The following is an 18,310-nucleotide window of genomic DNA, read 5'->3' as shown; positions in this document are numbered from 1 at the left end:
TTGTACTTTTGTACATAAGATATCAGAGTGCATTAAACAGCTTCAAAATAGAGCTTTGTCCTCGCTAAGCCAGAAACATCCCAAGATCCTATAAATGTCCTAAATCTGAGAAATATCCTAATATCCTAGAAATGTCCAAAAATCCCTCAAACTTACAGAAATTAGAGAAATGTCCTAAAACCCGTGAAAAGTCCTGAACTCCTAGAAAAATTTAAAGTCCTTGAACTGTCCTAAAATCGTGCTCAAATCTTGGAAATGTCCTAAAACCCTTTAAATGTCCAAAAATCCTAAACATCCTAAAATCCAGAAATGTTTTAAAATACTGGAAATGTCCCCAAAATCCCCAAAATGACTTCATATCCAAGCAATGTGCTTAAAATACTGGAAACATCCCCAAAATCCTAAAACAACCTCATAGACATGAAATGTGCTTAAATCCTGAAAAACTGCTTAAATCCTGGTAATGCCCCAAAATTTTAAATGTAAAAAATATACTTAATGTCATAAAGTCCTAGATATAATGTCCTAGAATATAAGAAACATCCCAAAATTCTAGAAATCTCCTGAAATCCTTGAAATCTCCTAAAATCCCGGAAACATCCTAAAGTCCTAGCAAGGTCCAAAAATCCTAACATGTATGGGACTGCTGTGTCTGGCCCCTGGCCCACTGTCGTTTTGCAAAAGTGGCCCCCAAGTAAAGCAGGTTTAGTGTCCCTGTTTAAGGTTTTGGCTCATTCTCGCTGCTCTCATCAGCGTCCTTCGCCAGCAGCAGCCGGGAGCTGAAGCATTTAGCAGCTAAAGAGATGGTGGAGACCAAAAACAGAGCTAAAAGGAGAGTGAATATCAGACGTGCGTTTTTTAGATGGACAGAAATTACCTCATCAAATGAATGCTAACTGTTTTTCCATATTTGCTGCATGACTAAAACTGTTTGCAAACAACACTGAGGGTATATCCGTGTTGTGTTCACAGACAGTTTCTGTTCAGAGGTTTAAAAAGACACACCTGTAAAAGTGTCAGGGTGTTGACTTACTGTCACACGAACGGAAAATGAGTCTGATGACTGAAATTACGACCGCAGGACCCAACTGACATGCTCTGCCGCTTAGCTGCAAGAACTCTGTTGACATTTTGAGGGTGTCTTTAAACACCTTCAGCACTTACACTGTGTCCTTTCCTATAGTACAACTCATATTTGTTTTCCTCAAGATTTGTACCTCATCTTTGTCTGCTGCTTTTTTTTCTTTTTTTTTCTTGTCTGGGATGAATTCAGTTTAAATTACGTCAAATATGATGTTTCACCCAAATGCACAAACACACATCAGTTCCCAGTTTGCAGCTGTAACACCAGACAGCGTCTTACCAGAGTCAGCGTGCACATGTAGTGTATTATCACAGAAGCTTTTCTCTGTGTTAACAATTACACACACACTGGTATGCTACCTGACCAGTGCTCCCACTGCTGAGAAAACACAGCCCTTTAAATTAAAGTATGCAGGCTGATCTCATCACATGACATTTAAAGAAAACTGAAGAGAATCGGAAGTCAAAAATTGATATAAGATGTACCGAGATACCGAAACTGGCTGTTTTATAGGGCCCCTTGTGCAAAATGACAAGAGGTCAGGGGCCAGTCACAGCATGTTTATAGGATTTAGGAACATTATGAACATATCTAGGAGATTTTCGAGGGCTTAAGGACATTTCCAAGATCTTCTGACATTTCTAAGATTTTAGGATGTTCTTAAGACTTTAGGACATTTGTATGTTTTTAGGACATTTTTCAGATTTTGGGACATTTGTAGGATTTAGGACATTTATATGATTTTAAGCATTTTTAGGATTTTAAGAATTTGTCCTACAATCTTGATAATGTGCTCTTTAAATGGCAGAAAAACACTCCACTACAGAATTTTGTTGGTCAGTGGTGCAAGTATTTTCTGCTGCCTCAAAATTGTGAAAAATGCGTTTGGCGCAGCCCGTTCTCAGTCTCGTAGCTGATTTGACAACCCTTTTGGCTTAAGCTTGCGGCGCCAAAAGTCACCATGCACGTCCCCATCAAACACCGCTGGATGGCATCAGGTTGAAACGTAACAGTACTCATCGCAGTTTGCAGCTCTGCAGCAGCACTGCAACAACAGCTCTGTCTGTATGAACGCCGCAAGTACGCGAGTCGCAGCAGCTCAGCAACGTAGCAGTCACGCCCTGCTCACCCATGCAGTGTTTCCCGGGCGTTAGTTCGATGTTCTGCCGCGTGTTTTTTTTCATTCTGCCACTGGGGGCCGCCAAAGTCACAGATTTACAAATCCTACACTTCAGAGATTTAAATTACGCATAACAAACTGTGGTTACTATGGCAACAGTGCTCTGAGCTGCATTTCCAGTGACACAAACACAGTTATTTGCTCAGAGGGGCCATAGATAACAACATCATGCTTCACATTGTTGTGACATTCTTTACATCAACCTTGTCTGTTATTTTCATGTATTCGGCATCTTGTATATATCTGATCTATAGATTGTGCACCAGGGATACTCAGCTGGGGGGGGGCACTTTTGTGAAAAGACAAGAGGCCAGGGGCCAGTCACAGCAGCCCCACAGCAGGCTACATGTTTCTAGGATTTTAGGACATTTCTATGATTCTGGGGCGTTTTTTTCATATTTAGTACATTTCTAGGATCTTAGGATCATTCCTTGGGTTTAAGGATGTTTCTAGGACATTATGACATTTCTCAGATTTTAGGACATTGCTAGGATTTTGGGGTGTTTCTTGATTTTAGAGAATTTCTTAGATTTCAGCATGTTTCTAGGATTTTAGGACATTAGGGGCTTAGCTAGAAACTCTATCAGAAGTTTTGGGGATCCTCCACTGACGCTTTTTTTGATAAACAAGCTCTATTTTGATGCTGTTTTATGCACTCTGACACCTTATGTATACTAAAAGTACAAAAACAATTCCCAGTTTGAATAACATTACTTTTATTGTGAATTAGAAAATGTTTGGTGGTCCACCTGGCACCCTATTGAGTGGATCACTGATCTACTGTCTATGGATAAATACTTCATCCAACCCCACTTAAAAAAACCTGAACTATCCCTTTAAATCTTTATGTGCACTAATTTAGAGACATTTAGGGCAAAAGTATCGCACTGAAATCACAGACTGTCTCTAGCTTATAGATCTTTATGAGGAAAACAAAATTTGAAGGCGATGCGACATAAGGGATGATAGTTTCGATGACAGTTATGAAGAGGCTTTAAAGGAGAAACGAGAGAGGAAGGAGGAGAGCAGCTCATCTGCCTGAACTACTCCGACAGCCCAGGCGGCATACCGTTCATTCATTCACCGTGCACCACTCCTCCCATCAGACACCTCGCCTTCACAACCACTGTGACCTCCGTTCAACCAGAGGAGCCATCAGCTGACAAATGTTTTCCCAGTGTGTCTATTTTTGTTTTTATCTGCACATGCAAGAGGCAAACGCTGCAGGTGGAGGGAGCAGAGAAACATTTAAAGAGTCGGCTCAACAAGAACTGAAAGCAAAGAGGAGAATTTAGATCTCAATGATATCTGTCACAGTTCGATAGCCCAAAAACGTGGTTACTGCAATTAAACCTGGATCCACATCAGGTTTACTGCAAAACTTTTCACAGGATATTTAATCCTTTGAAATCTGAGAAAATTTCTATTTCTTTTGAAAACACGGGGAAAAGGCAATGAGCACCTTTGAACAGAAAACAGAAAACAAAAAGGTGACACAAAAATAGCCCTGAAAATAATTTTAAAAAATACCCCTGAAAATAATTTTAAAAATAGCCCTGAAAATAAAATTTAAGAGGGGGGAATTAAAAACAGGATGCACCTTTTCTGGTAATTTTCAAATTTTTTCTTCTTTTTTCCAATAAAAAAGGGAATAAAATAAATATTTTGAGGAAAAAATAAATAAAATAAATATGTGATGGAAAAAGAATCGGTTGAGCCTCGTGAAATGGGGTTCGGGGACTCCAAAAACACAGTCACTGACATTTATTTGGAGGATTCAGGCTATTCAGTTACACAAAACAATATTTTTTTCTAAGCTGTGAAAGTGAAATAAGGGACGAACGACATATTTTTCTGTTGCACTTTAATTCGGAGATGATGGAGACGAGAGAAAGAGGAGGAGCTGTGTTACATGACTGCTTAGATGTCTGATTCTGCCTCCTCCTGTGTGTTATTATGTTTGAGTTTCAGGTGTTTTGAGAGGCCAGTTAGGGCACGTGTGTGTGTGTGTGTGTGTGTGTGTGTGTGTGTGTGTGAGGTTTATCACAAAGACAGGCGAACAGTGGAGAAGCAGGATGGGATGGTAAACACACACAGCAGGGGGGCAAAGGAGGGGCAAACACTGATCTGAATGAGCCATTTACATCTCCACAGGCCGATATTTGTCCTTTTAACTGTAATATTGTACCAGATGAAGTACTTTGATACTGCTGTTAAACGACAGCATCGCTGAGACGTGCAGAATTTTAACAGCGAGGCTCTTCTGTACTATAAATCCACAGAAACCAGCAGATAAACCTGCAGGTGTGAAGGCACCTTTCATGACGTTTAAACCTTTAAAATATGAACAAATTGGTTCAGTTTCTTTGGAAACACAGGAAATGAAATAAAGGTTAAAAAAAAAGTTCCAAAAAGCACAGAAAAAAATATTTTAATACAGATGTAGGGAAAAATATCAAGGGAAAAAAAGGAAAAATCCAGGAAAAAATGTTTTTATAATGGATATATTTATCTAAAATGTCAAAATTAGTAGATTTTTATTTTTTTTTTTCTTTCTTTTTATTTATTTATTTATATTACCCCTCTCTCTCCGCCTGTCATACTTAGAGGCCACGACTTTTGTACATGGGTGCCCACTCTACCAAGTGAGCTCCGGGACACCCCGTATTTTGTATTTTTGTTGTCTCTTGGGGTCTCTTTGAGGTCATTTTGTGTCTTACTGTGTTTTTTTGTGGGGGTTTACGTACTCCTTTGTGTCTTTTTTGTGTAATTTTGTGTCATTTCTAGTCATTTAATGTCTCTTTGGGGTCATTTTGGGTCTCTCTGAGCTAACTTTGTGTCTTACTGAGCTCATTTTGTGTCCTTTTCAGTTGCTTTTAGTCACTCTATAGTTATTTTTGTCACCTTGTGGTTGTTTTATGTCGTTTTGTAGTTCTCTGGGTCTCTTTTAGGTCATGTTATGTCTCCTTGAGCTAATTTTGTGTCTTTTTGCAATGACTTTCTGTCACTTTGTGGTCATTTTCATCACCTTGTGGTTGTTTTGCGTCATTTTGTAATCCTTTCGATCTCTTTGTGTTTCTTGGAGCTAATATCGTGTCTTACTGAGGACATTTTGAGTCTTTTTTTGGTTGTTTTAGGTTGCTTTGTAGTTATTTTTTGTGTCATGGTTGTTTTGTGTCATCTTGGAGCTAATTTTGAATGTTACTGAGATCATTTTCAGTCTTTAGGCTTTTATTTATAGGCCTAATGCAAATCTTCTCAGCTTTTGAACTCCGGGGGTTATGTGTGTGCAGGCCATGTATGTTTCTGTATGTCTCTGTTGTACAACATGCCCCTCGCCCCCTTCCTCACACCCTTTCCCCCCCAAATTTTCTTCTTCTTCTTGTCATCTGCACCGTTTCCCCACACCTTAAAGCAGAATGGAGAAGAGGAGGAGAAATGGAGAGGAGAGCCTGAGAGAGAGGAGGGAGGGTAAACCGGTTCAGCAGGTATACTGAGGCCTAACCCAGACTCTTCCCGGCTTGTCACCGTTATTTCTGACGCGCATGCGCGCTGGCGCCTGTTTCCTGCTTTTCAAATGAGTACCTGTGCTGCCTCTTGACCCACCTCTGTCGACTGTGTGTGTGTGATCAGGATACAATCCACCGTTTTTTTCCCTCGAGCCTACCTCAACCCGCTCTCTCACCCACGCACACACACTCCCGTTATTTCAGGGCGCCGGAGGTGAGATTCGTCTTTACCTGTCCGGGTTGCACACCTGAGCGGACTCACCTGTCCGCCGAAAGACGCCTCGTTGTTTTTGATTAACAACGAAAATCTAGTTTAAAGAAAAGTGTGCGAAGGAAAAAAAGGAGATTAAAGAGGCACGCAGCTCGCGAAACGACAAGAAAGGTGCGAGCAGGAGGACGAGGGGACCGACACCTTCCATTTTTTTCCTTCAAACTTTGGAGTTTCCTGCTTTTGTAACTTTTTTGTGACGTCGCGACTTTTCCAAAAACTCCCCAAAAGAAGGACTGCGGTTTAATTAAGCATGCCGAGGGCCTTTTTGGTGAAAAAGGCGAATGTTTCGCCCGGAAAGCGGAACTGGAGCGAGCTCCCTGATCATGAGCGAGGGGACGTCTACATCCCAGGTGAGTCCACGCTGCTGTAATGAGCCATATTTGTTGCATAAAAACAAACCGAGCCAAGCGGCGGCGGGTCCGGACGCGTTTTTGGGTGCGCTTTACGCACGGATTTGTGGGTTTGATGCATTATGGGATCCAACAGGAATGTGAGGGTGGAGGGTGGGGAGGGGGTCAGGTTGTGACTGTAACGGGGCGGCTGCAGTCAGGGGCCACCGAATAACGGGAAACCCAGCGGGCCGTGGAGACAGAGCAGCTCCTGGGTGAAGTTGCGTATGTTTGTCTCCTGAGTTATTTAACCATTTAAAACTTTGCAAAAACACGAGAGGGAGGCAATTAGCAATTTAAAAAGACCTAACGCAAACATTAGCAAGACTAGAAAATGACCTGAGAAGTCAAACAAACAAACAACAAGAGATGACACACATAAAAAAGAACATTTATTTGAGAATATGTATAATAAAACTAAATAACTAAATGACAAAAAACACAACATGTAACATAATTTTAACATTTTTAATATTTAACAATACTTCTGAATATAGTTTTCTAGACATTTGATTTCTTGAAAAAAACAAGACATGGTCCAAAATATAATATAATAATAATAATAATAATAATAATAATAATAATAAAAAACCAAAATACACAAAAAAATACTGAAAATTGCTAAAATATATATATATGAAATAAATACAAAAATAAATACATAAATATTTTTTTCTGTAACATAATTTTAAATATGAATATAATAATTCTGAAGATAGATTTTTGGACATCATTCCTAGTTTATTTTTAATCTTCCCAATAATAACATTTAATGTTTACTAGCTTTTTTTCTTGTCTTTTCTGATTTCTTACTATCTGTCATTTCTTGCCAAATTGCTTACTGCCCTTCCACCTCCCTTCCACTTTGCCCATTTGAGTGTTTTGTTTGCGTAAAAAAGGTATCAGATCGGAGAGTATCAGCATTAAAATACTGTTTTCTAATTAAACATATTATTATCATTATTATTAAATATGTATCAGCTCAAAGGTCGGTATGTTTGCGCTTTTATTCTCATATCTGTCACGGTGTGTTGCGGCCTAACGAGCTATATCACAAAGGGCCCGTTGCTTTTCACATATCGACCTTCAACCCCAGATTGCAGCGCTCTTCCTTGTTAACACTTGACTGACTTATAGTCCAAATATAGACCTTTTATATATGTTCCTCTGACTAATCATTATATTATATATCCGCCTTTTAAACCTCTGGTACTTTAGTGATTCTGTAACAATCGTTTGAGCCTTCGTGGATGAGTTTTACTACTTTTACGCACATCCTCAGATCAAAAATAACACGATATTATGTGACACGGATCAGTGGAGCACTTACTGTGACTCAAATAACGTTTTCTGGCTTCTCAGCTGAAAACAAGAGCTGACATGTTAACTGTCACATTTGAACTCGATGTTTCAGTCTTCAGTTATTCTGTGTTTGCCTCCAACTTTGCATTTAAATCACAAGTAAAGGGAGTCCACCTCTTTCCCAACTCTGGAGAACAGTCTCCATTGTTGCCATCGGCGGAGTTTTTATTGTAAGACCACGCTGGTATCAGATAACAAGTAACGGACTACACCCTAAACCTCTCTCTCTCTCTCTCTTTCTCTCTCTGTCTCCCCCTCCCCCCTTCTCTCCTTTTTTCTCCTCATCTCATCACCGTTAACTTTTAATCATTGACTTTTACATCCTCTCTGGTGTTTGAAACCGGAACCTTTGGATGAAGTAAACCGCTAACTCTTAATTTTCAGGTAATTTAAAATGTAAAAATAAACCCAGATACAACTATAATCCTGCAAAGTTACATTAAATAATTGTTTAAAAAAAGCATTCAGGTGTTTCTGGAATCAACAACAAGTCTTCCAAAGTTCATTTTACACACAGAAAAACACAGAAATGGACTTTGCAAATAGCAATCTGAGGCCTCTCGAAGTCTTGGAAACTTCATATACCTTGGAAGTTTTGGAAAAGTCATGGAATTCTGTTTTTAAAAAACCCTATAATAATACACAATGTGCTCAAGGACCATTGGATATTGGAAAATGTGAAATTTGTAATTAATTTTCACTTTCTGACTGTAGGTATATATATGCTTTTTAAATCCTCATATAAAGAAAAACTGGCCAAAATTTTAAAATCAATCCAAAAAATGAAAAAAATATTGCCAACATTTTTCTGTAAAAGTTGTTGAAACAATTAAAGAAAGAGGAAAAACAGTTAACTTTAAAGGCTGTATTTTCTATTAAACAAAGCAAATATGGCCCAAATGTTTTCATTAAAACATTTGGACCATTTTTTCTCTGTTTTGGCAACTTTCTTTGTTAACTGTTTTTCCTCTTTCTTTAAAAAGCAGCCCCACATTTTTAAATAAAATAAAATGAAACTTTTAAAGAAAACAAAAAAAATCACCAAAAGTTTTACAGAAAAAATGCCAAAATTTTGTAAATTTAAAATATCAAAAAGTTATTCAAAAAATTGAATGTTTTTGTTTTTTTTTCTTTAAAAAATGGCAGTAAAATAAATTCCAGATAGAGCCATTTAAAGTTGGATCCACCTCCTCCAATACAAAATAAAAACAGTGCTTAAAAAATGATTTTATATGCCTCCCCCTTTTTGCATCACCCCCTCCCCTCTTATAAATATCTAATAGTCCCAAAGTTATAATCAAATATTCAGTTTTAATCCTGTTCTGAATTCTTAATATACATATATGCATATTTTAAAAAGCTAAAATTTAGTAATTTAGTAATGGAAAAGGAACAGATCAGGAGTATTGATGGTTGTTTTAGTGAATGTGTGGTCTTTAAAATTAGCCTCAAAGTCAGGAAATGTACTGGAAAGTTAAACTGTTCGTTGACCTTAAGTGACGTCCAAGATGAAGAGATCGAGCCGTCGTCCAAACGTCACATTTGTCTCATGAAAAGACAAACGTTATGTCTTTAAGATAGAAAAACACACACAGAGCGTCAGAGCTTAATTACGCTCAACTCACCGAACCCAGCAACAGCTAAAGTTTCTGGTATGTGCCGTTACTTGACGTACCTGCCCAACGTGTGTTTTTGTGTGAGGGTGACAGCACACACACACACACACACACACACACACACACACACACACACACACACACACACACACAGAGGTATGATAATTGCAGTCAGAAGCAGGCGGCTTGTTGAATACTTTTATGAGGCTCCAGATGCCATCAGTTTGGACAGTTTTCTCACTCTCTCTCTCTCTGTGAGTGTGTGTGTGTGTGTGTGTGTAGTGTACGAGTTTATTTTTATCTCTTCATCCTCAAAAATGTGCCGAGGCCTGTTTCTGATGTATCATCAGTCCCCAAATCAACCTCTAACTCACACACTCACAACAAGTGTGTGTTACCTGATATCACTCACAACATGCAGCCGGTTCATCTGAGGTCAAACGTAACATTTCTCAAATAAATAAATAAATGCATTCAGTTTAATAAGCAACAAAAAAGAGAAACTCTAACTGAGACGAAAGAAGAACCTGACAAAATGGAAATGCAAACATATCTTATTACAAAGTGAATGTGAGTGACTGTTATTGATGCCTTTGAATCTACATTTATAAAAAGGTTGATAAACTTGTTTTTTGGGGTTATTTTTAGATAATCGTAAGATTTATCTGTATGGGACAATCCAAGTTTCAGGAATCAGGAAAGAAATTTAAACATGAAGTAATAAATAAGAACATGAATGAAGACAACGAAGGAAAATTTGCTTTTGTTATCGATACATAATTAGTTAATGAAAAGCACGAGAGAGCAGGGGCGTATTCTGAGACAGTGGGCCCCTGGGCACAGACGTGCAGAGGGCCCCACCACCCCGGCGACAGGGGATAAAGATATCCAGACTTTGTGGTAGTTTGTGTCAAGTCATTACGCATCTTTTTTGTTGTTTGTCTCTTTGTGTCTCCTTGAGGTTGTTTTGTGTCTTTTTGTAGTCCTTTGGGACCCTTTGAGGTCTTTTTTCGTGTTGTTGCAGTGATTTTATTTTCTTTTTTGGTTGTTTTGTGTCTCTTTGCTGCATCTTTTTTCTTTGCGTTTTTTAAGACATTTTGTGTCTCTTTGTGGTTGTTTTTTGTTTCTTTGAGGAGTTTGTCTTTTTGATTGTCTTGTACTGGTTTTGTGGATTCTGAGTTAATTTTATGTTCATTTAGTGTTGTTTTATGTCTCCTTTAGGTTGTTTTGTGTCTCTTTTAAGTGTTTTGTTTTGTCTGTTTGGTTGTTTTGTGTCTCTTTGAGTTTTTCTTTTCTTTTTTTAAAAGTAATGTTGTGTCTTGTGGGTTTTTTGTGTCTCTATGAAATAATTTTGTGTCTTTTCTGTAATTTTGTCTCTTTGTGGTATTTTTCCCCTCTCTTAAAGTTATTTTGTGTCTCCTTGTGGTTGTTTTGTGTCTTCTGAGGTCATTTTGTGTCTTTTGTAGTTGTTTTATATCTCTCTGTACTCACTTTGTGTCTCCTTGTGGTTGTTTTGTGTCTTTGAAGGAAGTTCAGTGAACCAGCTGCTCTCTAGCTTTATATTCCCCTCTAACACAAATGTGGCATCAATCCTCTCGTCTCGGCCGGCCGATTTATCCTTTTGACTTCGATTATAGTTTCTGAGTTCACTGTGTCACACTGAGGGTTTCCTGAGGCTGCAGCGAGGTTAATGTTTATTGGATGGGAGGAAATGTAACGGACCCTGAAGACAGCCTATTGCAGCAGACAGCACGCCTTTGGCAAACACACACACACACACACACACACACACACACACACACACACACACACACCCTGTGTTTGTTAAAGTTATCTACCGATTGTTGACTCTCTTTCTCTCAGCGGAGTTAAATGGATGGAGAGAAAATATCAAAGACGTTCATTCAGGACGACAGCTCTCTCTCTCTTTCTCTCAAAGTAGAAACTTTTGGGGTATTTCGAACTCCTTCAACCTCGACCCCACCATCACACACACACACACACGCTTTACCCAAACACACACACACTTCATTCATTGATGAGGGAGGAGGTGAACAAACAATACAAATGAGATTAAATGTCCAGCCAGCAGCAGACACCATAGAAACCATCACCACGCAGGAAGAATTAAAGATTTCAAAAACGCGCAGTTCACATGTCCCACTTTTCTGCTTCCCAGACTGAACATCCGTTACACGATAAATGATCTTAAAATGATCGTTTGACTCCTAGTCTGAATGCAGCACAGGAAAAGTGATGTTGGGTGTGAAAGGGTTAATGGACTGATGGTTGCAGCTGTCAGGGAGTTCCTTTTCTAAATTGTTGATATTGAAATATTTCAAACAACGCCCTGCCCCAGTCAGTGTAAACTCATTATTGAGATCTGTGGAGGCTGTGTGAGTGTTATCTCTTCATCAAATATGAAAGCTGCTGACACACACGCACACAGAGCCATCGGTGTGTGTGTGTGTGTGTGAGACAAAGTGTACCGTTACCTCCGCTGCCTCACACACACGTCCTCTCATCTTTATAGCTCCCTGTGCGGCTTCATTTGCATCTACATTTGAGTTTTATCTGATTGAGAATCGACTGATTCGTTGTCATTGCCGAGCAGAACCACACCTGCCTCAACACACACAGACACACACACACAGACACACACACACACACACACACACACACACACACACACACACACACAAAGACACACACACACACCTGTCTGCTGCTATGACTTTACATCGCTCTTCTTTGAGTGCTGTTTTGTTATAATGTGCTCACACACACACACACACCCACACACCCACACACACACACACACCCACACACACACACACACACACACACAGGCATCCACCCCTGCGGAGGTAGATTGTTTGAGGAAGGTTCAGAGCCGGTGCTGCAAGACTGTCTGGTTGGACAAGTCTAACTGTAATGGCAATGCGTGTGTGTGTGTGTGTGTGTGTGTGTGTGTGTGTGTGTGTGTGTGTGTGTGTGTGTGTGTGTGTGCGTGCATGCGTGCGTGTGTGGGGGCATGTATGTGCATGCAAAATAAGGGGCGCAAAACAATAGGCTAAACATGTGCACACCCACACACACACAAATACATATTTAACTCTGCGTGTTTGCTAATTGAGAGATTGTGCAAATATGAACGGGTGCAGGCCGGCCGGCTACCTGTTGGGAAATTTTATAGTATTTCTTACCCTTTTACCTTGTTTTCTTGCACTCAGTTCTCATTTTCTGTCTATTTTTAAAGACGTGTCGGATTTTAAAGATGCAGTGGCATTTACAAATCTAACTATGGCAACTATAAGATCAATCACTATAAGATCAATGAAAGTGTGGCACTTGTAAAGAAAAGTCAGATTTTCATGGTTTGCGTATGTGTCAGATGTATGTCCCACTGTATAAACCAGCGCACATCCACACAGACACTAAATCACTCATCAGAATATTCAACTATACTAAATATTCCCTCTTAAACAGTTTGTACAGTCATGAAAAACCTGGAAATCATGGAATTGACTAAAAGCAATTTCAAGGTCTACCTCAAAGTTATGGAAAAGTCATGGAAATCCGTTTCACCAACACGTGTAATGACACATTATGTGTTCAAGGACCATCGGAAATGTGAAAATCCAATGATTGTTTCTGTTTCTACAGTTTCTGGGTGTGATAAATGGCCTAATTTTGGTGATTTTTAAAGAAAACCATTAGTTTGAATGGCATGTTTTCTTCAAAAATCAACTTTAAAAAAAAAAGAAAAAGTTGTTTTCTTAAAAATTATTCAAAAAAAGTTTTCTTTTAGAATTGCCAAAAATAAAAAAAAGAAGCCATCCCATTTTCTTGAAAAATTACAAATGTTTTCAATATTGTTGCCAAAATCTTTTCTTGAAAAATCAACAAAATAAAGAAAAAATCCCCAAAATATATATATGAAAAATCACTAAAATGTTTTTTAAAAAATATAGAAATAAATGTAAAAAAAATTATGAAATATTTGACTTAGTTTTTTTTTTTTAATTTCCAAATACTTTCTTTAAAGGTGCCAAATATTTTTTAAAAAAGAAGATGTCCAACATCTTTTAAAGATATTTTAAAAAATTCCAGTAAAAAAGTTCCTCATCAATGCTTAAAAAAATGATTTGTCTTGCCCCCCTCTTTTGGCACCAAAACGCCCCGCTCTCATAAATAACAAACAGTCCCTACATTATACTTAAATATTCAGTTCTCATCCTTTTCTGAACTCATTTTAAATAATATATATGTATTGTATTGTATTATTAGTATTGATGGTTGTTTTATACGGTGATTAAAATTTGCCCCCAAAGTCCTGGAAAAGTCCTGGAAATTAATTGTTAAAAATGTGTATGAACCCTTTTTTTCTCTCTCTCAGTCTCCATCTTCCCTCCGTCCGTCCTGATGATGGAAGCCGAAGCCAGCCTCGCAGAGACGACGCCGCTCTGCCTCACCAAACAGTCTCTCTCCGACACGCAAACACACGCCGAGCTGCCGTCCAGCACCATGCTGGGCCGACCGCAGAGCCCGGCGCCCTCGTCGCCGGAGGAGAGGTCAGAGGTCAGAAGGAGGTCGCAAGGCGGCTCCACATACATCCGCTCCAAAATGAAGGTGAGGAAACGAGCAGTGACTGACAGAGAGAACGTGGAGAGCAGAAACAAAATGTCTAAACATATTTAATCTGTCAGTTGGAGAGAACTTTGAGTTGTTTTTTCTTCCAAAAATGAACATTAAAGCCTTTTATTCATCTCCGAGTTTGACTTTTCTCCAACTGTCAAATATCACGATGATAATTCTTAAGCTGCTACACAATTACAAAAAGTAGGGAGGAGTTTACGACTGATATATGTTGATTAAATGTTCACAATTACACATGTCTACGCCCCTTACATTTTTATTTTTTTTTTAATTGGATGGCTTATTTAACTTACAGCCCAGGGGCCAAATCTGGCCACGGACAGGGTGCCTCGACATTTTCTAATTACAATAAAAAATAAAATGATTCACACTTGGAATTTTTCTTCCAAAAATCCCAGAAACAGCCTAAAATCCGAGAAACGTCCTGAAATCCTTCAAATGTCCTAAAACCTTAAAAAATGTCCTAAAATCCTAGAAACATGTGTGGGGCTGCTGTGACTGGCCCCTGGGCTCTTGTCATTTTGCAAAAGTGGCCCCCAAATAAAGGATCCTTGTCCTAATGAAACTAATATGTCAGTTTATTATCATTTCAAGTATCATTTCTCTTCTGCAGGTGCGACTTCGTCCAATAATGAGTCGATTTTAAACTTATTTTTTGTGTTGAGTTTCAGCTTGTTGTTGCATTTAAAGTGATGGAAATCAGATAAAATAGTTTAAAAATGCAGAGAAATTCACCTGAAGTCAATAAAAATGTCAGTTTTAATGTTTTTGCTCTTTATTTCCACCGAAGGTAACGACAGGCGAGTTACCGCCCGACCCCTCTGCTCCTCCTCTCTCTCTGCCTGCCATCCCCGCCCCGCCATCACTAACCCCGAACACCGCTGTGATGGCAGTTGCCATGACAACAAAACCTGACCCTGTGGAAGCGGTCTCCATGACAACCAGATCAACAGGCCAAAATCTGAGTTCGTTGTTTGTGTGCCAGGTGCGTTTTGGTTGAAGCTTTTAAACTGGAATCTAGAATGATTTAATTTTCAAATAAAATGCAGTATTTTTATTACACTGTTGCACTGTGGAGAATCAGGATATTTACTTTCAACATTCTCGGCTCTCAAAATGTTGGAAAATAAGATATTTTTAAAATTATTTGTGACAGTTTGGCTTTAAGGATACGCAGTACTTCCTGATAAAAATGCTGAATTTAAACTGTTTGTGTCGCTGCAGGTTTGCCAGAAGACCTTCCAGTACCAGCGAATGTTAAACAGACACCTCAAGTGTCACAACGAGACCAAGAGACACCTGTGCAGCTTCTGCGGCAAAGGCTTCAACGACACCTTTGACCTCAAGAGACACGTGCGCACACACACAGGTACCTGCACGCTCTCGTGTCGTAAATTAATGCTGAAATAAAGAAATAACTGCAGAGACCTCGTTTACATACAGACGCAAAAATTAAATAAATGTAGCGGTAGAAAAAAATGAAACAAATTTAATATATTAATTTATTCATGTCCAGTTTATTTATTAACTTTTATGTATTCATTAATGCATTTATCTATTTTTTGTTTTTCTGTGTATTTATTAATTTGTTTATTTATGCATTCATTTTTTTCTGTTCTTATTTTAGTATTTATTTACATCCATATTTATTTATTCCTGCATTTATTAATACAAGTATTTATTTATTTTTAATAAATTAAATTCTTTAATTTATTATTTATTTATATTTTTTCTGTTTATATTAATACTTAAATCATGTTTTATCCTGCATAGAGGTAATCGAATCCTTTCTTTGGGTAAAAGTATTAATACTTTACTTTAAAAATACTCTCTTAGAAATAGAAGTCCTGCATCAAAAAGTTTAAGTAAGTAAAAGTATTTATTAGTATTTATAAGTATTTAAGGTAAAATTAAAATAAATAAAAGAAAAGAAAAAAAACATTAAATCCTTTTGAAAATCAGTTCAAAAAACTAGTGAACAAAAAGTTTTTCTCATTTTTGCATAAATAATATAATATTTATCTGTCTGTTGAATTATTGATTAATCCACTAAGTAATTCAGACGTATAAACTGTTAAGTAATTTAATTTATACCCAAAACATCATATTTTATAAACTCTTCATGTGGCTTGGATGGAAAAAAACTCTTTTATTAGATCAGTGAATCTGTACAATAATTACAGTGGAATATAAGTAGAAAGCTGCATGAAAAGAAAATACTGAAGTACAAGTACCCTAAATTTGTACTTGAGAGTATCACCACACACACATGCATTAACAGAATAAATGCAAAACTTTGACATTTGTCACGTTTTTTGTTCTCAAACAGGAGTCCGTCCCTACAAGTGCACCCTGTGCGACAAGGCCTTCACCCAGCGCTGCTCGCTGGAGTCCCACATGAAGAAGATCCACAGCGTCACCCAGAAGTACGCCTACAAGGAGCGACGCAACAAGCTGTACGTCTGCGAGGAGTGCGGCCTCACGTCGGGAACTCAGGACGAGCTGCTGATGCACCTGCACTCGCTTCACCCCAACAGCGCCCTGCTGAAGGGGAAGGCTGCGCGGAGAGCGGCGGGAGCGGCAGGAGGAGGCAGGGAGGCCGAGTCGGTGCCGAACTCCCCGCAAGGAGCTGACAGCGACGACACGACTGGATCGGCAGGGCAGTAAAAGAGAGGAAATATCATGAAAACCACAAACTCAGGACATATGGACATTTTGTGTAGCTGAAGTGAAACATGACGGGTGGACGACATTAAGTGGGGAAATGTGTGTATTTGTATGAGTGTACATGTGTATGGATTAAGGTATCTGTAAATATCACAGACTGCAATGTTTAATTAAATCAAGCTCCGAACGAGGCCAAGTTTGACTAATATATATTTTTACGTTGGGATTTTGATGTGGATGAGTATATTAATATGTCTGACAACACCAATGTACTGTTCTTCGTCTGTGTTGCATGTGAATACTACCTGTGGGCGTCTCTGTACAGAGTTTTTCTATGAAAAAAGTACTTTGTTCATTAAAGGGAGTAATATATTACATAAGAAGGAATTTTCTTTTTTTTGTGCTTTTAGTATTATTCCAACCTGGATCCTATTTTATTATGTTTGTTTTTTGTTTTTTGTCTGAGTGATTAATAAGAACAGCAGTTTTTGAACTTGGTCCTGTATGAGTGAGAACACTGCAACTGGCCAGAGGCTGCAGTGTAATCACATTTGTCAACCGTCCAATTATGTCCACTGACAGGCTCAGACTGTTACTTTATGTTTATAGAACAACAACCAACAGATGTCCTAGCTAAGCCCTTAATGTCCTAAAATGATAGAAATGTCCTGATATTCTATAAATCTCCTAAAATCTGAGAAAAGTGATGAAAAGTCTGAGAAGTGTCCTAAAATCCAAGAAATATTCTAAAATTGTAAAAATGTCCCAAAATCCTAGAAATGTCCAAAAATCTGAGAAATGTCCTAAAATTCATGAAACATCCTAAAGTCCTAGAAATGTCCTAAAATTTCCAGAAATGTCCTAAAATTTCTAGAAACATCCTAAAGTCCTGGAAACATCCCAAAACATCCCAAAATCCAAGAAATATTCTAAAATCGTAAAAATGTCCTAAAATTCTAGAAATATCCAAAAATCTGAGAAATGTCCTAAAATCCAAGAAATGTCCTAAAGTCCCAGCAATGTCCTAAAAACCTAGAACCATTCTAAAAACCAAGAAATGTTCTGAAATCCTAGAAATGTCCTGAAATTTCTAGAAACATCCTAAAATCCAAGAAATATTCTAAAATCGTAAAAATGTCCTAAAATCCTAGAAAAAACAGAAGTCCTTTAATCGTGAAAACATCCTGAAATCCTTGAAACACAGGGATTACCAAAACTTGTTGTATTGGTAAACTATCAGGTATTTCAGGATCAGGATTTTGGTGCAGTTTTCTTCTCCAGAGTTTCTACTTTTACACGAGCAAACCAGCTTCAGTTATTCTTTCCAAACCGCTAAACTCAGTGGGTGGTGGACAGATAATAAGGGATAGAAGAAATGATCAAATATTTATGTTTCAACATCCGAGTGATGACAGAAAAAGCTGCTACAAACACAAAAGGAATTCTGACTTGTTTCGAGCTGTAAATCCACGCGGTTCAAACTGTCACTGTCCGTCATCTGAAGTTAAAATAGTCGGTAAATAAGGCGTAGTGGAGGTTGTGTTTGTGAGTGAACGACTGTTATGTTTAATTG

General features: G+C 38.2%; 1 protein-coding gene across 1 annotated transcript; it reads left to right on the top strand.

The window, feature by feature from the left end:
• The first annotated feature begins 5,802 nt into the window (after positions 1-5,802).
• ovol1a (ovo-like zinc finger 1a) lies at positions 5,803-17,120 on the top strand. Its single transcript, XM_042512344.2, has 5 exons — positions 5,803-6,394; positions 13,811-14,043; positions 14,861-15,055; positions 15,295-15,439; positions 16,400-17,120. The coding sequence occupies exons 1-5, from the start codon at positions 6,295-6,297 to the stop codon at positions 16,735-16,737; spliced, it is 1,011 nt and encodes a 336-aa protein (XP_042368278.2). The 5' UTR covers positions 5,803-6,294; the 3' UTR covers positions 16,738-17,120.
• The last annotated feature ends 1,190 nt before the right edge of the window (positions 17,121-18,310 follow it).

Source organism: Plectropomus leopardus, chromosome 23 (genome assembly GCF_026936395.1).
Source record: "Plectropomus leopardus strain MGB_pleo_1.0 chromosome 23, ASM2693639v1, whole genome shotgun sequence".
Lineage (NCBI taxonomy): Eukaryota > Metazoa > Chordata > Actinopteri > Perciformes > Serranidae > Plectropomus > Plectropomus leopardus.
This window is presented reverse-complemented; position numbering and strand designations above follow the sequence as displayed.